At 55.0% G+C, this 24,833-nt stretch overlaps 1 protein-coding gene across 2 annotated transcripts; it reads left to right on the plus strand.

The window, feature by feature from the left end:
* Positions 1-3,241: 3,241 nt before the first annotated feature.
* LOC127056456 (mitochondrial ubiquitin ligase activator of nfkb 1-A-like) lies at positions 3,242-7,617 on the plus strand. 2 transcript variants are annotated; one of them, XM_050964305.1, is made up of 5 exons: positions 3,242-3,341; positions 3,450-3,589; positions 4,613-4,700; positions 5,127-5,247; positions 5,626-7,617. In XM_050964305.1, the coding sequence occupies exons 2-5, from the start codon at positions 3,473-3,475 to the stop codon at positions 6,344-6,346; spliced, it is 1,047 nt and encodes a 348-aa protein (XP_050820262.1). In that variant the 5' UTR covers positions 3,242-3,341; positions 3,450-3,472; the 3' UTR covers positions 6,347-7,617. The 2 variants fall into 2 exon arrangements, with proteins under 2 accessions (XP_050820262.1, XP_050820261.1); XM_050964304.1 differs by lacking the exon at positions 3,242-3,341 and having other exon boundaries at positions 3,358-3,589.
* Positions 7,618-24,833: the final 17,216 nt, after the last annotated feature.

Genomic DNA, 24,833 nt, shown 5'->3' on the forward strand with positions numbered 1-24,833 from the left:
CACTGCAGCATAGCACCAAAGTGCCAGCCAGGCCCTGAACTGAGAAGCAGCAGCGCCAGGATCTGGAGGCCCAGGCAGCGAGAGCCAGATGGGAAGGACTCAATCCTATCTTTGGCCAACCACAGCAGACTTTGAAGCTGAGGCAGGAAATCAGTCATCCCTAAGCTGTCAGAAACACCTGCTTCCCCTACCAGCGTTGCAACCCATAGAACCTGAGAGGCCTGGCTTGGGGGTGCGGGTTGGAGAGGTTATTTTTACATGTAAACGAGCTACTGAGTGACTGGTGAATTTCTCAGATGCTAGGAGGAAATGAAAGGAAAGCTCTGAAAACTCCATCTCGCCCTCCAGCTTTCATCCTCTCCAACTCCCCAACAGGCTCAGCGCTGAGGGCTGGGCTTCCTGCAGAAGGGAGGGACAGAGGCCTCCCCGTATGCCAGCTTCTTTGGGTATGAACACACCTGGGCCTATAACCCAACCCCTACCTTCCTCTCCCCAGGCACCACTTGTATAGGAACAACCTCACTGCTTCTCCATTCTGCAGGTACTTGCTGCGGTTAACTCAACTGATTGGCACCTGGGCATGCCTAATCAGGCATGAGCCTCGTGTGATGGTCCAAGCCCCTAGGGTCAGAGCAGCATGGCCTAGCGGCCAGAGTCTATAGCACCACCCTTTGGCACAGGACAGCCCCAGTAGGGGGGCCCGGGCCCACCCTACTCCACCAGGCCCGAACCCAGGACCCTAACAGTGGCATAGCACTTTCCAGTGACTCAGCGGGGGGGGGGGGTGTCCTACCGAAACACGCTGAGTTCTCCCGGGGTGGGAGGTACCACTCCATCACCCTCCCTGGGTCACTTCCTACCAGAGTCTGTGTTGGGGTTTCCCATGAGATGTCGGGTCCTCTATGTTCAGCAGGGCTAGTCATCTCCAGGGTTTCCTCCAGTCACCAGGGTGCAGGCAGGTCATGGACAGCTTTGATTCCCAGTGCAGAGGCTGTGGCTGATCCACTGCAGGAGCTTCCCACACAAATCCTTCCCCTGGGGCCTCCAGCCTAGAATGAGCTGGTCTCCCTCCCTTTATAGTACTGGAGCACTTGGAGCATGCCCAGTCTTACCAGGGAGGCGGGACTTCAACTGTCAATACCATGGGCTTAACCCTGTCTGGTGTGGGGTAAGCAGACCCTATCACATCTCCCCTCTGCAAAGCCCTACCCAAGCTACCGGTCATGCTGCACTCCATGTCTTGTTTAGGACTGCTGGGGGCACATCCCATGGCTCTGAGCCCTGCAGCGAGCTGAGCGGCTCCATGATTCCTTCCCAGGTAATTGGGGGAGAACTTGTCTGTCCTGGGGAGACTGGGAGAACTGTGGGAAGGCACTGGGGGACTATCAGCACTCCAGTGGAGTAGCCTGCACCCATGCCAATACCCCAGAATAGGCCAGCTAGGTGAGAGGGTTGTGCGTGTGGACAGGAGCGAGGTTGGGGCAACACCTCAGGAAGAGCCTGAGTTCACTCTGCAGTGGAGACAAGCCCTGTGCTTCTGTTATTCCCCTTCTGCTCCCAGTCATGAGTCACTTGCTCAAGGGCAGGAGGTCATGGGCAGGTTTCACTCATACCAAAGCCTGCTGAGAAATGCCAGTCTCCAGAGAGCAGCTCGGTTCCTTCACATACAATCCCTAGATTTGCCATGTTAGCCACCAACTCAATTTCTCCTTGGCCAAAATACAATATCATGCGAAGGTGTGATGCGCTGCCTACCCAGGCCTAGAGCCTGCCCTGGCCCCCTTTCAACAGACACCTTCATCTCTGATCTTTGGCTGCCAAACCGAGTTCCTATCTCTTGCAATTATACAAGATTTGCAACATTTGGTGATTTCCTTAAAACCCCAGCGCCTGGAGTCATGGGATGATGTTAGGATTTCAATTTCAAAGATAATTTCTAGCCCTTCCTGGTTGCACAGAAAAACTGGAAAATGTGTCCCCAAAAGGTACCAACCCCCACCCCCATTTATATATTTATTAAAATCTCATGATTTTGGGGGTCCTGACTCTTGATTTTTTTTTTTTAACGACTTGGCTGGGCTATGCTGCAGCGTGACATCCTCTGGGCCTGAATTTCAAAGATGGTGAGCATCCACATTCCACTGGCTCCACTGTAGAATCTGGGCCTCAGGTGCATCAGCCTGTGCACCCAAACACTGGCGTAATTTATGTAATTAGGAGGCAAATGTATCTATGTTGAGCTAATGCAGCTATGTCTGTTTAAGTACAGGATCTCCAACCATCTCTTCCCCCCTGCCCCTTCCCATGTTGCTCATTTTAGACTGTAAATGCTTTGGCTGTGTGTTCATACTGGCACCTTTTGGTGTTACCACAAGGTAACAGTGATAGAAGGCATGCTCCTGGCCCACTCAGGAAGAGCCCTGACTGTGCTGTCATTCAATGCCAGCAGGGCACTGCTCTAATAAATGGCATTCCTCCTCTCAGGCCTCCCCACTCCTTCTGTGTTAAACCAGTTCTTTGGTGGGCATTGGAATAAAAACATCCTGTCATCTGTATAAGTGACTCAAGACCAGGGCACACAAGCTGTCCTTCTGACAAACCAATATGCCCAGGTTCCCTGAGCAGCCCTACAATAACACATCACCACACAGGCAGCCAGGTACAACCCAACAGTAACCAGCCAGTATAAGCTGCACAACCCTGAGCATCCCCAACGATAACACTAATACAGTATCAGTACCAGTACTTCTCAGCCAACTTACCACAACAAACCCGCCTGGGGAGCGACCCTACAATAACAACCCAACATGTGAGTGCAGCAGGGGAGAAGTTTGCATGTCAGGGATATGAACAGCGTGCAAGTCTGAACCTCCCCTGCCCCTTGGGGCCCAGGACCAGCTCCTCGTGCCCCTGTATTAAGAACGGGGCTGCTGCAGGACCGTACCGAGGACCGACGCCCCGCGTCGCCTCCCCCCACTCTAGGGCCGTGGCCATCGCGTTCGCCGCAGTGCCTCACGGGAGCCGTAGTCCCTGGAGCGGCGCCGCATGCCCTGAACCCGACGTTTCTCCTCCCCTCCAACGCCCCTTTGGGGTCTGCGCGGCGCAAGGCTCGACGGGAGTAGTAGTTCCGAGCACTCCTAGGGCGCGGAGCGGTGCAAGCTGGGAGCTGTAGTTCCACGAGCTCTCGGCACCGCGTCGGCGGCCCATAGGAGCCGAGTGCGGCCGGACTCCATCTCCCAGGGGGCAGCGCGGCGGGGCTGTGGCTCCCTGCTGGTCCTGGACTCTTGGGCCCTTGGAGTCCTAATGGGCGCTGGAAGCGGGGCGGTTCCTCCCAGGCCCGGGTGAGTCTCCCCGCAAGGGGCCCCGGGGCGCCCCCGCCCGCCCTCCGGGCCCAGCCCCACGTGGGAGCCCCGGGCTAACGGGCAGCCCCCCATGTGCTCTCCTTGCAGTCGCGGCGCCCCTGCCCGGCACCATGGACGCCCTGCCCGTCACCTCCGGGGAGCTGCTGGGCCTGGCCTCCAGCCTGGCCTTCTCCGGCCTCTTCTATTACCTGTACAGGAAGAAGGCCAAGGCGCTGGCTCGGATCCAGGTACCTGGGGCCCCTGGCCCGCGCCCCAAACGCTGCCCAGCCCAGGGCCCCCTTAACAGGTGTCCAGATGCCCAAATAGGGCAAGGGGTGGGGGGACCGTGCTCCCTGCCCCGCAGAGCTCAGCCACGGGGCCTACAGATCCCAGCCTGCAGCGCTCCACCTCCAGGGACAGCAGCCAGCGCAGCCCTGGCTCTGGCCGTGCTGTTTGCACCCCCATGCCGGGAATCCCCCTCGGTTGCTCTGTGTCGCTGTCACTTGCACACCTCGGTGGCCTTTGCCTGGCTTGGCGCACACCTGTATTCTTATAGAACTTGGTTTTGAGTTGAGCTGGCCTGGCTGGCTGGCCACTGCATGCTGGGACCTGTAGTTTCCGAAGTGCGTACAGCCTGCTGGGCATGATAGTCCCGCTGGGCCGGGTCTCCCTGTTAAAATAGAAGGATGGACCAATCATACAGTGGGATTTGGCAGGTCACATCTGCCCTGATTGCTCAGTCAAGACCCCTCTGCAGTTTTGCTTGCAGGATTCCTCACTATCCACCTGCACATCTGGGAAAGGAGTCTGTGCCACACTATGCTTCACTGGCTATGCCTGGCACAGGCCCACTGCACAGGGATGGGTCTGATGTGCCCACTCCTGTGGGAATCATATGGGCAGAGATGCTGCCAGTGGCTAAACGCAGCAGAGCCACTCAAGCGCTAGAGCTGGATGGTGGCTCTCAGCTTCATGGAAAGATGGGACTCCAGTAAGGGGCCCTATTCCCCTGCAACATGCCCTAATCATCCTGTCGCCAGGGACTGATTAGTGCCACCTTTCCACAGCCTGCAGAGTAATGTAGATTAACTCACAGTGCAAAACCTGGGGCCAAAGACATTCCAGGGAAGAGGGGGAGGTACACAGTCTGGAGGTGGGGCACAATCAGGCATAGGCAGAGTGGGTATTTCCCCACAACGAAGCTGAGTAGCAGCTCATTGAGATTGAAAGTGGCTGAGGCTCACTCTCATTTCTGACTTCTCCTTCTGCAGGAGGCCCCGAAGCTTCAGGTAGACGATGGTCTGCCTGACCTGCTGTCTGCCACCAGTGGCCAGTGCCTGCATTATGTTGCCTTGGAAGGTAAGAGCCCTGCACACTTATCCAGCTTGGTGCACTGGGGCCCATCTCTCAGCGACTCTCACAGCAGCAGCATGCTGTCTCCTGGTGTGTTTGGCATCTCCATTCTAGTAACTGGGGAATTACAGTCACTGAAAGAGCCAGTCTGCAGAGCAACATGTGGATGGCCATTCAGAAACGCCTCCTAAGGTGTCCTCCCTGGATCCCAGAGGGGAGACAGCCCCTTACTGAATCAGCTGAATTTTTGGAGGGGGAGGGTGCTTCTAGTTAAGCAGCTATAGGTCTCCCAACCCACTAGTCAAACCTAGTCTCCTCCAGGGCTGTGCTGAATTATACCCCAGGGAAATTCTAGACAGCTCTGGGAGCTGGAGCTGCTCCATGAACCAGGGTTTGCCTCACAAGATCACACCCCCTCCACATTATCCATAGGGATTGTCCTGCCAGCAAAAGCAGCTCTATCCAGCCAGCACCACGAGGAGCTGCAGGGAGTGATCCAGAAACTAGTTCTGAAGGAGCATCGACTGATCTGGAACAGCCTAGCCCGGAGTTGGTGAGTGGTCATTGGGGCAGACCCAGGAGGGAGGGATGGGAACAGTTGGGAAGAGAGGGATGCAGCGGCAGGCAGTGTGGGGGAACGTGCAGGGCCAGCAGATCTGCGGTGCATGGCAGAGCTGCACCTACGGCAGATTCCCTTCTTGCAGTGGAGGCAGTATCCTCTGCAGGCCTGGGTTGATATGGATTCGTTCTGCCTGGGCTGGGGACTCAGCTACATCAGAGGCCCACAGACTGTGCCCCAGGGCCACTCACTAGTTGGGTAAGATAGGAGAGCAAGGTTAGCTGTGGAGTGAGGGCAGACCAGGGATCTAGGGCCTTTGGAGGCCCGCTTGTGAGCCACCGGCTCAGCTGCTGTGCTCTTGATTGGTTGCAGGAATGAAAGTGAGCGGGTGGTTTCGGAGCAGGTGTACACGGTGCCCTTTGTCCTGACATCTCCCAGTGCTGAGGCAGTGACACGGGTGAGTATAGAGAGCCCTCTACGGGCTGTCCAGCTGCCCCTGGAGACCGTGTATGAGCGCTTCCAGCACCCAACCCACGGCTTCAAAGACCTGATCAGTCACTACCTGAGCGGGGAGAAGCCCAAGGGCCTCTTGGAGACAGAGGAGATGCTGCGAGTGGGGGCAAGCCTGACTGGCATCGGGGAGCTGGCCATGCACCCAGATGGGACTCTCCACCTGCAGCCCCCAGCTGATGGGTCCAGCTACTTTCTGCACCTGGGGGACTGGCAGACGCTGCTGGCGGAGATGGAGTCAGTGAGCAGCTTCTGGAAGGGGGCGGCAGTGCTGTGTGGCTTGACAGGCGTGGCGGTGATCCTGTACGCCCTCTGCCAGGCCTATCAGCAGCGCCGGCACAAGCAGGAGGAGCAGCAGCGGGAGTTTGAGGCCCTGTGGGGCAACGGGGACATTGCAACTGAGTCTGGGGAGGATGCGTCGGAGGACGCCTGCATCATCTGCCTGACACGGCCCCGCGAGTGCGTCCTGCTGTGCTGCGGCCATGTCTGTTGCTGCTTCCGCTGCTACGAGGCTCTGCCTAGCCACACCTGCCCCATCTGCAGGAGCCCCATAGACAGGGTAGTGCCCCTCTACCAGGCCTGAGGGGGAGAAGGGGCTTCAAATGGTACCAGGGCAAGAGCAGTGGAGTCCCTGGCACTAGGCAGCACCACTGTGCCCATAAAACCCCAGCAGCTTGGGGGGCAGTGTGTGAACCACAAGTGTGTGGTGACTTGGGATGTGAGCTCACAACCCTAGGGTGGGTGGGGGGAAATGCTGCAAGCACCACCTCCTAGGCTGGGTTTGAGGGTGTGCTCGTGATCCCCCTCTTCAGTGCTGGTCACATGGTGATTGGAGTATGTGGCCTGAATTAGCATCACTCAGCACGACGCTCTTGCTGAGTTTCCCTCTCTCACCCAAACCTCATAGCGTGTCTGTTCCCAGCAGTCCTAGCTCTGCTAGGAGAGTCTGGTGGGAACTAATTTCCTCCAAGTCTCTTCCTGGGTCCGGCCTTCTCAGTGCTGACCCCAGGAAGAGGTTGACTGGAGCCTAGCAGGCCTGCGGTGCAATGCTCCCTCAGTGGCCGGGGATGCAGTTCAGACACAGTGGTTTTGCTCCTGCAAAGGGGCCAGATTTTACACTAGAGTTTATTTTTCTAGCACGTCTTTGTCACTGCTGTCCAGCTAACGTGCTGGGGAGAGGCTGGCAGAAGCTGGGGGTGGAGACAGGAGGTTCAGGGTAGTTTGGGGCTGTGGGCTTGAGGGCAGAGAGAGCCCGGCTGAGGGGGCAGCATGCATTGCACAACCGAACAGCCAGGGTTGGTGCCTTCTGTGCCCGATTTCCTCTGACTAGGCCCATGCAGCATGTTACACAGGCAGCAGCAGTTCATGGTGTTTGTGTGGGGTGGGGGGGATGTTTGTCTTTCCCTCATGATTTCCTGCGTGAGGGTATCGAATTGAAGAGGTTTCCCCTGTGAGTGAGGCCAGCAGCTGGGGCCCTGTGCCTCCCTTACCATCCAACTCTTAAACCCCCTTTACACCCAGATGTGGGAGTTTGAGGCAGTGCCACAGCTGAAGCATGGGAGGGTGGCTTGCAGCAGCCCTGGCTCCCGACTGCCCCCAGCGGTTGGATCCCAGGAGGAGGACAGTCCTCTGCTCCCCTGCTTAAGCCGGAGGACTAGAGGAGCCACAGTGGAGGCCCTCCCCAAGGATTGGGTTGGGTTATGTTTGGCCTCCCAATTAAAGTGCAGGTGGAAGTCTGCCTGCGAGACCTGGGCTGCCTGGCTGTTTTCCTGCCCAGCTCCCAGGACGAGCCTTAGCTGCAAGGGGGACTCACTGAATCAATGTTGGTCATTATTTATAAAGAGACGGATCAGAGGCTGGGCTTGTGTCTTTCTTTAAGCCACACACTAGTAAAAGAATGAGCTAACTTTTAAGAGGGGTGGGGGGGACATAGCTGCTGTGTGGATCACCTAGAGAGGCCCCAGGGGGAGAAATGCTCTACCACAGTGCAGGACTGCAGGGCTTTCACAGGATCGCTCTCTCAGGAGGCAAGTTACTCATTACAGATCTTTGTACTCACCCCGCCCCACTTACTAACTGGTTTTCAATACTCCAGCTCCACAGGTAGAAAACAATTCAGCAGCCCCAAGCAACATAGGAATGCAGATGAAACCCCAGCCGGGAGGGGAGATCCCCGCAGGTACTTACCGGCAGGGAGGGAGATGCAGCATGTTACAAAATGGCTACTTTAGGGGTGCGGTAATTTGGCTCACCCATATTTAAAGGGCCAGCCCCAGAAAGACATGCTGGGAAAACAGCTCCTCTAAAAGGTGACCCTGCACAGAGGAAACTTAGGACATGTCTTTACAGCATAGTTACCCTGAGTGCTTAGTGCCTGGGTTAGCCTAGCCCAGCTGTGAGCATCCCCACAACAAAGCCCTTCCCCATGGTACTGCAGCCTCAGTGTTTCCCCACTCACCTGTGTGTGGCTGGGGGCAGAGCCCCTGGGGCTTTGCGCTGAGATGCTCCAGGATTCTGGTCCAGCGAACGGCAGGAGACCTTGGCTGTTCTTGGGGGATGTTTGTCGGCAGGCGTTGGAAGACATCAATACGAGTCCTTTTGCCTGCAGCCTCATTGCAAAGTGGGCAGGTTCCAGCCCAGGTTAAACCAGGGCCCTAGGCTCTAACCCCCCCCCTGCTCCCCAGCTGGGTAAACACCTGGGCACAAAGCCCCTCCAACCCTGGGTCAGGTGGGTTTTTTTGTGGGAGTGGTGTTGGGCTAAAACTCAAGTCAGAGCCTGGGATCTCTGGTGCTGACTTACCCTTAGCAGAGAGCAGATGGTCACTGAGGATGGTGCTGCTGGGAAAACTTGTTGCTGTTCCATCACACTCCTTCCCCAGCCCTTCCTTTGCATAGTGATATTATTTCCTTGGGCCCCCTCCCTCTATAGAAGCTCCCCTTCCCCTGGTGGTCTGTCCCCCAGGGGCTGGGGGGTCCCAAGAGCTCCCCACTCAGTGGCTGCGCAGATGGAGCGATGAGTCAGGTGCACGAGGCCAGGAAGTTCACCAACGGGTTCTGGCTCTTATGTCCTGGGCCTGTGTCGGTACTACTGGGCCCTGCTTGTTACTAGCCGCCTACTCAGTCACCTCACAGCAGTGAGTCTCAAAACCCCACAGCGCCTGCAACTGCAAACATCATCTGGGCACCTGAGGCTGGAACGTAGCTGCCTCCCTGGGCAGTACGGAGGGAGAGGGTGACTCCTGCGGCCACAAACCCCATGTTCCTGGCTCGGTGGGGGCAGCATAGAATGGACTCCCACCCTCTCCTGTAGGAGGCTTAGCACAGGAGCGATTGGAAATTGGACCTGTCCTAAGCACTGGGGTGTGCTGGGACTGAATGATGGGTAGGGGGCTGGTGCAGCGAACGTAGATCTCAACTGCTACTCCCAGCAGGGACACTTCTGTGCCTTCTCCCGCCCCGTGCATGGGATCAGGCTGAGGGCCTGCAGGAATGAATGAACATTTTTGCTCTGCAATGCACTAATGGCAGCCTCGATTGCAGAAGCACTCCTGACTGCCTCCGGCAGGGGGCGGGAGGGGACAGTGTTTGCAGAGGGATGGCAGGAGGCGAGGTGCAGTGGGCCTAGGGTTGAATTCATAGGGACGTGGTCTTCAGCCACTGCAGAGGCAGAGGAAAAAAAAAAAAAGACAGAATCTGAGGATGGGCCCCTTGAGTGTAGGGCAAGCCCCACGGAGACAGAACTGCTCACCTACAGGAGGGCTGCGGCCGTGAGCCCCTCTCTAAAGGTGCCGGCCACTCAATTGATCCTTCATTGTGAGCAGCTAGGTCCTGTCCCGTTGTGGGCCTCTAGAGCAGGGGAACCCCACTGATCCCACGGCCCTGGGGCCTGCCTGCAGAGAGTTCCTATAGCAAGGGAGAGCAGGGCTGCGGGTGCATGGGGTGGGGCGTCCCATTGCTGAGGCAGGCAGGGAAGTAGCAGCTCCCTCCCCTGTCCTGACTGGGGGGCATGACCCCTCTGCCATGGAGCATGGCCAGCCTGCTGGCCGCTTGCCCCATCTCCCTGCTAGCGAGCAGCAATGGGACAAAAGCCACATGGGCCAGCAGCGGGGCCCAGCCCTGCGGCCACTGAAGGAGGTGACGGAACTGGAGCAAGGTTTGGAAAAGCCAAGCTGGCTCTTCCTGTCACTATGGCAACCTCACACCAGCCTTCTCCACTGCTGTTCCTGCTCTCACACTCTGGTTGCCTTGGAAACCCATCCCAGCGTGTTTGGCATCTCTGGAGCTCATCGTTTATTTTCATAACACAGAGGCACCGGGGGGGGGGGGGAAATGGGCCAGCCAGGGCCCCCAGCTCAATGACAGCAGGCTCAGCCAAAGCACCCAGCTGCAGAGCATGTGAGGAGGCACCAAGGTGCCGTTACGGAGCCACAGCCTGGTGTTGGCCCTGAGAGGGCAGTGGCTGCTCCTGTGGCCAGTTCCTCACAACTGGTGATTTGTTTCTTAAAGCCCCAGCTCCCAGAGTCACATGAGCAGGAGAGGATCTCAGCTTTTAAGTTGCTAGGCTCCCCTCCCCCCCTGAGGGGGGGCAGGGGGGCAGAAAAAAAATCTTGAAAACATGATGCCGAACTGGGAAGGCAATGAAAAGAGCCCAACATTGCTTATTGATTTAAAGTCTGATGGGTTGTTTTTTGGGGGGCAATCTGGTCATTTGTTCAGGCCTGATTTTTTTTTTAAATGCAGGGGGCTGGTAGGCCGGGTTTAGAATGCTGTAAATCATTTGTGGAAAGCTGTTGCAACAGACCCCTGAAAATAGCCCAAGGACTCATGTGGAACCTACCTGAGTCTATAGGGTTCCCTGGATAGATCTCTCCTCTCACTGCAAAGGCCTATGGGTAATTGCATGTAGCCACCTGAATTGCAACACAAATGTTTAGTAAGATCAAAAGAACCTCCCAGGTCTTCCCCCCCAGCCCTTTGTAGAGGGAAACCCTCCCCAGTATGGCCCCTCCACCCCCAACAGTCCTGCCCAGCCCCCAGCCAGGCAAAGGCTTCCCCAGTACTGCCCCAAGACTGGAATGAACACCCCCTACCCCCCCAAACTATGCACCATCACAAGGGTCACCATCTCCTGCTCTAAGTGCATGGTGCATTTCTTTGACCTGCCTTCTCTAACAAACCTATAAGGGAAGGGGAGAGTGTGTGTGAGATATAACAACACTCTACTGCCCTAACTTCTCTTCCTGGGGAGAGGATGAGGGAACAAACACACTGATGTTAGTCAATGCATGACCAGCAGGTATAGATAGTACGGTGATAAGCACGGCATAAGAACTTGTATAGAACAGAATAGACTCAGCCCTGCTCATGCCCCTGCAAGGTGAAGGCCTCTTTACTGGAAGATTTAGGCTGTTACTGGCTGCACCTGGGTAGCATCAGTGACCAAGAAGCCCTCTCAACCTCATCCCATCATGGGTGCCCCTACCAGGATGACCTCACTCCCTTTCAGGCCAGTTGCTACAAGGCCCTCTACCAACAAGGTAGTGGCTTTGACTTCAGAGGGTGCAGAACACAGATTATGCAGCTGAGAACATGGAACCAGTGCCCTGAGAGGTGAAGTCCCCAGACAGCCACAGGGGCCAGTTGAGTTCAGTCAGTGATTGAGCTTCAGAGGCAGCAGAGGGTGAAAACGGTCCTCGCTCCTGAATCCATGACGCCACACAAGGCCAAGCCATGAGCTATCACTCCACCATAGGGCACCTTCTAGTCCCAGCAGTGTATACAGGACAGACCTCAGCCAGGTCTGTTTTATCCTCCAGTTTAATAACTGGGGCACTGTGAAGTGGGCAGGAGAGGAGACCCAGTTCCCTTGGGAGTTAAATCTCTTCTCAGCATTAGCCTCCCAGCGTGAGGTATTTCAGGAAGGAGACAAACACCAGATGGAGGAAGAGTTGGTTGCCAGGAATGTGCTCCCAGTATGCAGAGAACAGTTGGTGTGAGCGAGTGAGTGAGGGCGGGAGGCAGCAGAGCCTCTATGGCGGCCCACCTTGTTTGTGTCCTTTCAGTGCCGGAGTTCAGTTCAGCGAGCAGATAGGGAGGGGATGGGCAGCGAATTCCCCTTGTAAGTGCTCCAGCACCTCTCCCAAAGGACACATGGCCTCCAGCCCCAGCTCCCTCTACACCATCTGCTCCGGTCACCTCATCGGATTGCTGGTCCATGGAACCAGGCAGACTGTTCATAGGAGCTAGGGCTGGAGAGTCCACCATTGGTCCTTCCAATTCAGGATCCCACCTCCTGCCTCTCAGATCAGAGCACTGGTCGGTCCCTTCTGATTTCCTGCTTCTGCCAATGGCCACTTGCCTTAGCAGGAGGTGGAAGCACCTGGTTGGTGGTGGGGCTGGGCAGGATCTACCAGCCTGCAGGAGAAGGCAACACCCGGGCAGGAGACTGCTCAGAGTTGCTGGAGGCACCACAGGAGGTTCTGTAGCAGTGAACTCACTGAGCATGGCCTGTGAGGAGCCTAAGGCATGGGAGGGGGGCAGGATTCAGTCCAGGGCATCATCCAACACAGAGTTCTGCTCCAATTCCAGCTGCCGGTCCCTCCGCCCACGCTCTCAGCCCATTCACAGCTGGGCTTGGGGCTGCCTTCTCCCTGACAGGCTGCAACCATCTGGGACTGATTCCCGGGGGAAAGAGGAGGGAGTAGCATCTAAAAGGAATGACAAGCCAAGGAAGACACTGTGACTGTGGCCAAGGGCAGCATCCAGTGGGATCCCCCACCTTCCTGCTGTCTCACCAGCGCCCTCCCGTTTCCCACCTCAGGGAATCTATCACTCTCGCCCCTTGGCACTCTGCCCCAGTCACCTCCTCTCACGCCTTATCCCAGGGACCGGGGAGGACACAAGCCCCTTGCCTGAGGCTGACACCCCCGTGCTCCACACACACAGCTGTACATGCAGGCCTGCTTGCTCACCCCCCCACCCCCGGATACATGCAGCCGGGCCTGCTTGTCCATACCCATCAAGAAGGGCCCTGTGACTCAAGGACTTACAAAAGGAAGGGAAAGGGGGCCCTTTTTGGCTTCTTTGCAATGCCTGAAAGCGGAGCTGCTTGTCTGTAAGGGGGTCTTGCCCCTTTGTTTGGTGCCTTAGAAAAGGTTGGCAAGACTGGACTGTTTTCCTAGAAATCCCTGGCGTTTCCCAAACGATTCCCTGCACTGGGCCATTGCAGCTACCAAGGAAGAGATGCCTGAGGAAAGGAGAAAGGGAGGGGCTGGAATTGAAAGAGCTTTGGAACGCTTTGTGTTTTTGCTGATGCAGATTTAACTCTGAGGCCCTACAACTAGTCCAGAATGCTCAGTTTGTTGAAGGTTCAGCAGGACCTCCTGATGCAAGCAGAGAGGAGGTGGGAGGATGCAACCATCCTGCTGTTGCCAAGGTCAGAGATGAGCAAAACTGCCCTCCCCCTGCTTAGGGCCGCCTTACCCTCTCTCCAGCAGAAAGCTGCAAAATGAGGCACAAGGCCCTGTGATGATTCCTGCAATATCTTTGAAAAACCCAACTGAATTACGTTGAAGTGTCTTTGGAGTCTGTTGTATTAAAAATGCAACGTTTGTGTGTGATTGTTGGATTGTGTGCAACTTGGGGCGGGGGGGCGCCAGGGGAAGCTGGGCCTTGGGAAGTGTTCTGAGCTTCAAAGGACTCCATTGAACAATGGCACAAGTAGAGATAAGTGGGAATCTCTAAGGGGAGGTGAATGCAAATGTACCTCCCTCCAGCCCTGAGGAAAGGACTTTTGTCTGCTGATCACCTGTAACATGTGGACCAGATCAAAGGCCCCAGCTGTACAAAGAAAAGAATGAACTATTTGTGAGCAGTCATGTTCTGAGCAAAAGCAGTTGCAAACTTGTAATCACAGAAAAAACCCACATGAGATCAGAAGGCCCGATCACCGGCCAGAGACCTTCTTGGGGTTGCAGATGATCTCCAGTAAGCTTATTAGCACACGGGTAGGTTCTTTTACTGCTTTTAATATGTTTTCTCTGTAATGTTTTCACCTTAAGAAAAAAAGTGCTTGATTAAAAGAGCTGCCTGGTAACGTGTAACTGGGCAATTACACTGTTTCTAGCCCCTGAAGAGAAAGCAGAGCACAGAGGCTGGCCATGCAGGCAGTCTGGCCTGCTGGGAATAACACAGTGTAGGTAGGGAACTGTGTAGCCTGGGGTAAGCCCTAGTCAGGGGCAGAGACCCATGTCTCTCTCCCTTGAGAGAGGGGACAGCTAAGGAGCTGGGAGGCTAGAGTGGATGCCCTTGCTGGACCACGGGGGGCACAAGTCATTTTATAAAGGTTGAAAAAGCTCCAGATCCACATTTCTGAGTCATCCAAGGGAAGGAATCCTTCAAAATAAAACCAGGAGAGAGCCCTGCATTGGAGGGCACCATCACAGCACGCCCTCCCACTCTTGTTAGTTAACAGACTTTCATGACCCTGCTGAGTTTAAGTTCACCCCTGTTCACTAGGAGAAACTACACTGCATTCACAAAAGGCTGGATGGCACAGATGTTTCCCCAGCTTCTGGCAGGACTCAGGCCTGGAGGTTCTGCCCCCAGCCAGACACTGACATAGCTACAGGCACAGAAATAGGAAGCCCCACTGGTCCCAGCTGTCTACTCCAGGCACAGCCATACCCAGACAGGCAGGTGATTTCTGGTCATGGGGGTTGTTCATGGTAGCAGCTATGCCTATGTTTGAAGGGCTGAACAACAGAGCCCCTGGGGGAGTGGGGAGGGGGAGGGGGACTGGGTGGGAGGGGGGTATTGAGAGGTACAGGTGGATGTGTATAGAAGTTGGAAGAGTGTGAAAATATGGGGCAGGTGATGGAGAGGGAGAAGGGATGGAATTGGGGGTGGGGGGGAGGGATGCTGGCAGCGGGGCTGTGTGTTGGGAGGGGATGTGGATGTGTGAGATTTGGCAGGGCCATGGCCTGGCGATGGCAGGGCCAGGGGCACAAAGGATGGGAAATCAACCACGCAAGGATTTATAACCCTCTAACATAAGACTCTGTCCCAGCCAGCCCCTTCCTCTGCTACGAGAACCCCAAACCGGCTCCTGTTCTGGGAGATGGACAAGGAGTTCTGGGACAAGCTGGGACTGGTGCAGACCAATTTAAAGCATAGAAGCTGGGGAGGGGGGACCTGTTACCCCCCAACCCTCCCCTCCCACATCCAGTTGACACTTCCTCTCATGCAAATCAAGTCATCTTTCTTGGCCTGACAAGCTCAGCACATGCTGCCTGTTTGTAAATCAGGACAGGCTGAGGCAGAGACATCTACGCGGGGTGGGGTTTCACCGGGTATGTGGGGGTCAAACCCTGCTGTGACTCCACCCTGCAGGGGCAGGTGCTGGCACAGCCCGGGGCTAGACAAGGAGTGCTGGCTCTGGCAGTATCTTGGGTGATGTACGGCTTTCCTTCCTCACTCTTCTCATTTCCAAACAGCACATGGTGTCAGCTGCCCTGGGTACCTTGGCCAGAAAGAATGGCCTTTTCCCTGTCATGCAGGATGCAGGTTGGCTCTTCTGCAGAGCTGCAGGGGTAGGATTTTTGCTGAGGTTGTGTTCCCCGTGAGGGGGCTGGGGGGAGCTTCGTACGAAGCCCAGATCCTGTTCCCTCTAGTGGGAGGGATCCTGCCCGAGGAGCAGTTCTACCAGGATCTGATGGGGGAAGTACTCTGCCTTCAAAGGGGTTTCTAGGCATGCAGAAGCTCCATGACAGGTTTATGGTGAGGGTTAGTGTTGCTTCTGCGCTGGGTCCTGCTGAGCTTGGCCTGATAGAGCCAGGCTGTTGGCTTGGCCTTGGGGCACCCTTCGGACCTACATGCACTAGTCCATCTTGAGAAAATGCAGGGAAGCTGGGTAGAAGATGTGGATTCAGGATGTGGCTGATGAATCTGGTCCCTGCCTCACTCCCCTTCCCTGATGGAAAGGGCCTGTCCATGCAGCACCCATCTTCCTCCTGCAGGGAAGGCTGTCAATGAGCCATCTTTTGCTCTGATCCCAATCGGGGTGGGAGGCCCCATCTGGAAAACAAGGTGCCTGGGGGGGGCCAGGCGAGGACGAGCTCAGAGCACTGCTCTCAGAAGAGGTTGCAGAGGTTGGTTATTGGTCATGCAAGGTGACAACCTTCTGCTGCTGCACAGCCTCTTGGCAATGCTGGGCAACGTGCGGACACCTCTGTGGCTGTCCCCATGTGTACCAGAGGACCCTGTCCCTCTGGAGACATCTTGGGGATGTGCCCAGCCGGGAGGAGCAAACTTCCCAGGCAGGGGCAGAGGGTCGTCTCACCAGCTCACATGGCCCAAGGATTGGCTGGAGTGGAGCTTCTGCTCACTTGTGGGGAGGCTGCATTTGCAGAGGGCTGTTGCCAGCCTTCTTTCTCCCACACACAGGAGGATACACATCCTCCACTCAACAGGGAAACCATTACACTGACCCTGGGGTTCGGCAGCCCTCAGGGGCCTGGCAGAGGGGTGGGGTGTCCTCCTGGCTTAAATATTCTGTGGCCATGGTGGCTCAGGAACTGGGGAGGACGTCTGTGTGCACACAGGAAGGCATTTATCCGAAACCCTGCCACCATCCACCCTCCATGTTGTGACAGCTCCATCCCATCCCCCCTGCTTTGACTGACAGACGCTCCGCCCCCGCACAGACCCTCTTCAGTCTGGCAACTCCCCCTCTCGCTAACATTTCCGTCTGTTACTATGGCAATGATAGTTATGGCGACAGACAGAAGATTGCAGCCTATTCAGATGAATGAACAGGAGCAGGTGAGAATCTTTGCACAGAAATCATCCCATGGGATCAGGGGCCTGCAAGGGCTGCTCTGCCTGGACCCTGGAGGTCACCTCCACAGCCACAGGGAGGGGAAGGACCAGCCAGGGCCCCAGGGAGGGATGCTTTGACACTCTAGGTCTCCTTTTCTTTCCTTACCAGCTCCCAGTGAGCCCCAAGGAGCCACTTGGGCTGGTTGCCTCTCCTAGAGGCAATGTTAGGAGCCTAAGGAGGCAAAGCTCTCAGCAGGCAGGAGGCTGCAGCGGTAGTTACTATCTGTATGACAGTGGCCATCCAGAGACTCCAGTGAAGATCAGAGCCCCAAGGGCACCAGCCCTGCAGGATCATGGCTCCTGTGGTGCCAAGTGCCGCGCACGCAGCAGGAAGAGACAGTCCCTGGTGCACAGGGTTTACAAACCAGTTAGAGACAAGGGAAGGCCCTGGCAGATCCAGCCATTCTGTAATTAGTTGGAGACACTAAATAAAGGACTCAACCAAGAAACAGAGAACTGAGGGACTCCCTGAAAGAACCCCTGGCTCCAAACATCCACTACTAACTCTTCTCCCACCTATACTTGGCATTCTCCCTTGCTCCCCATTCCACCACTGGGGGTGCTCTGTCCTTCAACCCAATCCAAACCCAAGAGGACCCGAGGACACATCAGGTTCAGGTCAGAAAACTACCCCAACCTTCTCAGGCTCTGCTGACCTTCTCCTGCCCAGGTGGGCTATGCAGCCACAGCTGGGTGCTCCGCCCTTGCCCATTGGCTGTGCTGTGCATGCTACAGCACAGGCGTGCCAAGCAGTCACAACACCTGTCACACCACAGCACTCACACAAGGCAGCTAGCAGGAACAGGTCCTGCAGCCACCTGCACGTACAGCTGCCTCCATGCAGGAACTGGTGGTGGCACAGACTCGGGTTCCCAGGGAAAGGTCAGGGTCAAAGCCAGAAAACAACTTGACCTTCTTGGGCTTGGGTCAGGTTGGCTGGGCTTAGGTCCAGTTTGAGCTTAAAAATTAGGCCCAAGCAGCCTCACGAGGCAGGGAGTGGCCAGATAAGACAAGCCCTCCACAAAACATGACCAAAGCTCCAGAGGGCTGCCTCCGAGAAATCACGTAACCCACCTGCATTCCAGCCTGGTCCTGCCACTGTGCAATGCTCCATCTCAGTCTGAGCGGTCAGCACTCCTGCTCACTGGGCCATGTGGTCCCCACCAGCTTCACCTCCACATTAAAGAGGAGCATGGCTATGATCTACTCTAGATAAAGCAAATATGACCCTTGGGCTTCTGGTGGATTGACAAGCAGGCCCTCAGCTGGGCAAAGTTAGCGAGTCCCTGTTCTGGGTGAAGGGAAACTGTCTCCATGTTCTCTGGTTCATACACTCCCCTGCTCCCAAAGTGGGCCTTGGGAGAAGTTTTCCTCGAGGGAAACCAACCTACATACTACTTTGGTCATTGTTTTTTCAGCTCCTGGGAACTATGAAAGAGTGGACTCACCACTGGAGCACCTCGCCAGGACTGGGCATGGGATAGTGCTTCTCTCCCCATCAGATACCCCCTGCCAATGGTTGTTCTGGTGGTGTGCTGCTTCCCCTGACACAGCCCTGCAGACAGCTCATGATTTAAATCCACCCCTTCTCAGTTAATGTCCAAACTCAAAGAAACAAAAACTTTTCAATCCTTCCCAGCATCAGTCCTCTGCAAACTCTTCCTCCCCCTAAGTTCCTCCTCATTCTGTCCCAGAGCTCTGCCTCCCTGGGGGCTAGACTCCTCCCAAACCACAGACCCTCTGGGCTTCTTCCCTGGAGCCTCTTCACTTCTAGGCCTGCTTTAGGAGTCTCCTTCTCCCCAGCTGCCCTCTCCCCTCAGGGACAGTCTCAGGATATAAGCTACTTCCTGCAGGCCCCTCCATTGCTCCTTTCCCGTTGAGCTTGGGCCTTCCCTCAAGGCCCCATTTTCCCTGCCTGTTCCCTCTTTCAGGGTTTATTTCCCTTTTCAAAGCCCTCACCCAGTCCTGTCCTTCCCTCAAGACCCTTTGTCCAGGGATGTTCCTTTCCCCTGCAGCCCAGTTTCCCTGACACTTTTCCATAGTTTCCTCTCAAGTGATCCTGCCAAGGCCTATTTTCCACAGGGGTCACCCCTCCTCTGTAGCCTGAAACCCTACCCTTATAGTAGCCACCTACTCCCCTCCAACTGGGCCTTATCTAAAATTGGTCCTGGCTCCTCCTCCAGGTGTAATTGGATGCACTTGTTGAGCTCTCCAGCTGCTCTTAACCCCTTAAGTGCTCAAGTCAGGGGGAGGAAGGTTAAACCCCATCACAGACATGTTCTAGCCACTGGCCACCTGTGTCAGAGTCTGACAGCAGAGCACGGGCTGATATTGGCAAGCTCATGTCAGTGATGGCAACTAAAGTTCAGGAGACTGGACTCATTTGCCCAGGAGAGGTGGAGATGATTTATCAGAGGGCGTCACCCTGGGAGAGGGACAGATCCAGTGTAGAAAGGGAGGTTTATGCCCCTGGGGATGAATTTAAAGCCCAGGAGAGTCTATCTGGGAATGAATGGTAAAGAGGGAACCTGGGCAGAACCTGTGTTTGGTTTGTCTCCCACAGCTCCAGGGCACAAGGGCTCCTGGCGTCTCCCTTCCGTGGAGCCTGGGGCGAGGATGTTATACAGCAGGTGTGAACTACCCGCAGGGAGAGAAGGGGCTGGGCTGCCAGGGAACAATCAGCACATGTCCACAGAGCTCTGTCGTCCCCCCACCCCCATTCTAGGATGACCAGGGGTTTCGGTCCATATGACATGTCCTTATCCAGCCCTTCCTCTATCTCTGCATCCCGGCAGCTGAGAGGCAGCTCAGGCTCCAGGCAGGGAGAGGCCATTTGGTTGTATAGGTTCCCTCACATGGTTCCACCAGTGGGCCCTCGCTCTGCCCTGATGGTGCCACTTTCTGCTAAGAGGAAAGCCAGTCAGTCCTGGAGCTCCCGCTCCCATTCCCCCAGCCAACCCCCACCCTGACCTGGTTTAAGCATATCCCCCTCGCTCCAGTTTCTCCTCTCCTGTCACTGCCTCCTGTTGGAGTGACAAAGGCCCCTGCTCCCTCCTCATCGCTACTAGGGGTAGGACCCAGCAGGTCAGCTATGGAAGGCAGAGCTGACTGCTGCCGGTAGAGTTTGCTCAGAGCACTACAGATGGACGGCTCAGCGTATGTGTGTCACCAAGAGCACCGAAGGCACAGGACAGTGACACTGGAGGTCACACGCTCACTCGAGCAGCTTTGGGAAGGGCAGCGGGGGGCATCCCCAGTGGAGTCACTTGCTCTGGAATCTACCAGAGTCCTTGGCCCTGACAGGGTTTTCCCTAACACTCAGTTCTGGGGGATGGGGGGGTGTTACACCATTTTTATTACTGAATCAAAGGAGGAAAAAAGTTAATGCCCCCCCCGCACCCCTGCAGAAAATCAGACAACTCATGACAGCGGTGTCCCCCAGCCCTGGCTGCTTTCCAATTGTAGCAGGAAGGTCTGATGACCAGCTGGTCCAGTGGTCAGCTCATGGCCTTACCATGTCTCCTGGTCTAGTCTTCCCAGAGGAGGCCCTGACTGCAGCCTCAGTGACCTACTCTTGCTCCAGTTACTCCCCCAGAGCTTGGTCACTACAAGGACAGGGGAGGGGGGGGGTAAGGTATGGGGACCCAGGTTACAAGCAACACTCCAAACAGCTTAGCAACCCTCCATGCTCCCTTTAAACACCAGCCCTTTGCTCACCTTTCGTCATTTGCTTTCCAGCCATTCAACTCCCTTCCCACCCCAGCCCCAGGAACCTCCTGACCCCTTGAGCAAGAAGTGCCCATGGGCCAGAACTACAAGGGCAAAACATCTGCGCAGTTAACAGATGATGCAGGATTAGTTCTGACCCCAATGGGAGCAGGGAGCTGAAACTCATGACTGACAGCTGGGATTTCTGGTTTGAGTTTCGGAAAAGGCCTCGGTGCTCCTAGGGACAAAGGTAACTGGAGTCATCGGTGCAAAACTACAGAATGGGGAGTAACTGGCGAGGCAGCAGTGCTGCAGCAAGGGATCGGGAGGTTCTAGAGGATCACAAATTGAATATGAGTCAACAGTGTGATGTACTTGTGCAAAAGGTTAATAGCATTCTGGGGTTTATTAATAGGAGTGTTGTACGTAAGACACAGGATGTAATTGTCCTGCTCTACTCCGCACTGATGTGACCTCAGCTGGAGCCCTGAGTCCAGGTCCAGGCACCACACGTTTGGAAAGATGTGGGCAAATTGGAGAGGTCAGAGGAGACCAATAAAAATGATAGGAAATGTATAGAAAATCTGACCTATGAGGAAAGGTTAAAAAACTGGGCGTGTTTAGTCTAGAGAAGAGAAGGCTGAGGGAGGACCTGATAGCAGTCTTCAAATATGTTCAGGGCTGATATAAAGAGGACTGCGATCAATTGTTCTCCATGTCCACTGAAGGTAGGACAAGAAGCAATGGGCTTAGTCTGCAGGAAGGGAGATTTAGGTTAGATAGTAGGAAAAACTTTCTAACTCTAAGAGTAGTTATGCTCTGGAATAGACTTCCAAGGGAGGTTGTGGTATCCCCATAGACACATAGACTTTAAGGTCAGAAGGGATCACTGGGATCTTCTAATCTGACCTCCTGAACATTGCCAGCCACAGACGCTCACCCACCCACTCTGACCTCTGGCTGAGTCACGGAAGTCCTCAGGTCATTGATTTAAAGACTTTAAGTTACAGAGAATCCATCACTCGAGGTTTTTAAGAACAGGCTGAAGAAACACCTGTAAGGGATGATCTTGGTTTGCTTGGTCCTACCTCAGCACAGGGGGTTGGACTGGATGGCTTCTCACAGTCCCTTCCAGACTACGTTTCTCTGATTCTGTATCACTGCAGCTGCAGCAAGAAAGGGTGTGTGAAAAGACCCAAACATCTTCCCAGAAGGACCAATTACAGGGCCCTGGAAGGCCCAGCAGACTTTGGTCTATAGTGCAGCCCAGGTCAGCAATGACTGACTGGTGTTCCCATCCGATAGCTGTTAGGTGTCTGCCAAGTGACAAAGTTGGTGGGTTCTGTGTCCAGTTCCTTTTGGGACATGTACCATCACTGCTGTTGGCCCCTGTTCATTTGTTTGGATTTAGAAAAACATTACAAATGCCAATCCCAGCCTCTGGGGCTCTGGCTGCCAATTACAAATGCAACCCTTACCCAATAAACTCAGCACAAGCCAGCAGTGAATCCCACTCCCACACCAGATCACCCTTCGTTGGCAAGAACATATCCCGGAACAAATCCACCCAAAGCTCAGGCTCCCACAAGAATCACAAATGCCTGCTCCAATAGGGGCTCTGCAGTGAGTCCAGAAGGGCAAGAGAGTCCAGTTATTTCAGGCCATGGGGAATGAATGCCAATGCTGAGAGCCCCTCTTGAGAGCACTTTGCCAGCAGCCTCTCTTGTTCACACCCAGTCCGGTTGACTGCAGCTATGGCATCTCCCCAGGCTGCTTAGGGCTTTGTCGGTGAGAACCAGCACCTTTAACTCCAAAGGCAATAAATAGCCACGTGCAAAGTCCAGAGCACAGACGTCATGTGCTCAGAGTGGGATACTCCATTTAACCAGCCACTGCCATCAGCGCTAAGTTCAGCATCTGAATGGATTTAAGGTGCAGCCATGGCCCATAGAACAAGAGCATTACAGTGATCCAGGTGAGAGAAGACAGGCAAGAATCATGCCTCAAGGTGCATATCTGAGGAAAAGGTCACAATTGCCCCAGGCAGACACAAATGGAAGAACAGCATCTCTATCACTGCTGATGCTTGGTCATCTGGAACGCAGCCAGAGCCCTGAGATGCAAGCTTTGGACAAAGCCTGCCGTCCAAGTGTCTGATATAATCTTAGCCAAATGACCCAGGTGACCCCTCTGTGGTCATATCTGTGTTAAGTCCCTACCGGCTCACTCTCATTCGTGCCCCGGTCTCTCCCACACACCGGGCTGGAAAAGAGAGCAACAAAGCTGTGTCTGAATGGACTCCCATGTCCATTGAATAAACAGGTGACTGCGGAGAACCTTGTGGTGCCCACATGAGGGAGCTCTTGGGGCAGAAGGGCAATTGTCTAGCACTGCTACAGAGAGCCAGGGATGAAACCACCTATGGGCAGTCCTGTCCTTTCCCACCAGGGACCACAAAAGTATCAGGACCACCTCCTGAGTCATGATATTAAAGGCAACCAATAGAGTTAGTAATATTAGCATGGACCCCTGATTGTCATCCACTGTCAGATCAGCCACCTGGCTTTGCACTGGACCCAGGCCAGACAAGATGTGGGGAGTGCGTGACATTTTTGTATGATTTCTAGGAACAATATCTGGGAATCAGTTTATCCACTGAGTGTGAAGGGGTTGATTCCTACTCTAGGGACCAGGAGGAGAGGGGATAACTGACTGTCCTGCAGGCATTAGATCTGGCAGAGTTGGATTCTATTGCACCGTCAACGTCTGAATGGGATCAATACATATGAATGGAAGACCCAAGAACTGGACCATTAACTCCTAACAACTGGCAGCCAAGAACGTCCTCCAATTTTCTGCAGGGAAGCAGAGTGGAAAAGTCTCGAACAGGAGAAACACAGAGTGACAGAGACAAAATGGAGCCAAGGAAGGTGTGAGGTAATGGGGCTGTTGCTTCTGCCTGTATAGGCACTGTCTTAAGCTTGGCTATTCCATGCTCCCCTAAGGTCTGCCAGACGCTGGATCCCAGGTGACTAAGAAATGCTACCTTGTTTTGAAAAGGTTGCCCTGCGTCACTGAAAACACTCACTGGTTGCTTGCTCCCTGAAGGGGTGGAAGTCTCCAACAAGCATCTGAACTCATCTGAACTCACCGTTGAGAGCACACAGTAACACACAGAGGGTGCTGGAGCCCAGAGGCCCTGTCTCGCAGCCAGGGAGCTGCGGAGCTTGCCTTCGAAAGGGCTAAGCTTAGGGTTTGGCAGGATATAGGGGTACTCTCAGGAGACTGTATAAAGGTCCAGGCAACAGACCCCCCCCATAGGCCCATGACACAAGGGAAGTCACAGGAATCCAGATGCTCCAAAAGTTGTCTTGCCACAACTCCACTTCTACTCTGTGGCCTGGAGGGGAGGACTCTGCCTGCCTGCCAGCGCCTGTGAGACCCTTGCACCATCCCAGGCTGCTCAGGCACAAGGAAGGGGAAGACCTTCCCCTTGGAACAGAAGGGAAGGAAGCTGCAGAAGTGACTCTTGGATTTGACCCCTAGGGAGCTCAGTGCCAGGCTGGCAATTCCATGCAATGTCTCTGCCACAAACTCTAACCCGGGGCACTTTACAGAGCTTGACAATAATCAGCCAACGAGAGGGAAATGGAGAGGCCAGGAGCATTGGCAGGCTCTTTTCAGGTGGGATTGGAGAGAAGATGGAGAGTCCAGGCTTGGAGGAGGGCGTTTAATAGGCAGAACAGCTTCTCTCCTGAGATGCTTCAGTCCTTCTCACCAGAGAGTTTTAATAGGCAAGATCATGGGGCAGGGCCACCCAGAGGATTCAGGGGGCCTGGGGCAAAGCAATTTTGGGGCCTCCTTCCATAAAAAGAAGTTGCAATACTATAGAATACTATATTCTTGTGGGGGCCCCTGTGGGGCCCAGGGCAAATTGCCCCACTTGCCCCCCCCCCCGGACAGCCCTGTCATGGGGAGGGCTGGAAAGTCTCAGTTGCATCTTGTGCCTCTTCAAAGCCACCCAGGAAGGGAATGTCTGAGGAGAGCTTGACTTAGTTTATGGCCCACCTCAGGGGAGGCCCAGATGAGGGGGCTTCATTGGTACCCTGCTAGGAGGCTAAGGGCTGCCTGCGACTCGGCCAAAGGGAGGAAGTGGCAATTGCCCTCCTCTTTTAACACTGTGGGGGGTGGTCTGGGAAGACTATGGAGGAGCACTGAATTCTGGGACAGGTGGTCCCAATGGGCCACACTCATATAGTAAAGATGAGTCTGTCCAAATCCTACGTATTGCAACTTCATGGGTTTTATGTGGTCGTGCTCTGCCTGTGCCTGGTCCACATGATCAAATGTTTGTGGGACAGGACCCGCAGGAGAGGTTAAGGGGATCGTATATGTGCCTGGGCAGGAGAGGAGAGTTCCATTCGTCATATCTACTCTAATGTTAGGAAGAGGGGAGAGTTCTCAGCAGTGCGAGGATTCAGCAA

The sequence above is a fragment of the Gopherus flavomarginatus genome, chromosome 8, assembly GCF_025201925.1.
Source record: "Gopherus flavomarginatus isolate rGopFla2 chromosome 8, rGopFla2.mat.asm, whole genome shotgun sequence".
Classification (NCBI taxonomy): Eukaryota; Metazoa; Chordata; order Testudines; family Testudinidae; genus Gopherus; species Gopherus flavomarginatus.

Bases quoted from the DNA above. Each gene is read 5' to 3' on its own strand.
- LOC127056456 (XM_050964305.1), top strand. From the start codon at position 3,473: ATGGACGCCCTGCCCGTCACCTCCGGGGAGCTGCTGGGCCTGGCCTCC. The intron at 3,590-4,612 runs GTACCTGGGGCC...CTCCTTCTGCAG, and splicing joins AGGCGCTGGCTCGGATCCAG to GAGGCCCCGAAGCTTCAGGT. The intron at 5,248-5,625 runs GTGAGTGGTCAT...GATTGGTTGCAG, and splicing joins AACAGCCTAGCCCGGAGTTG to GAATGAAAGTGAGCGGGTGG.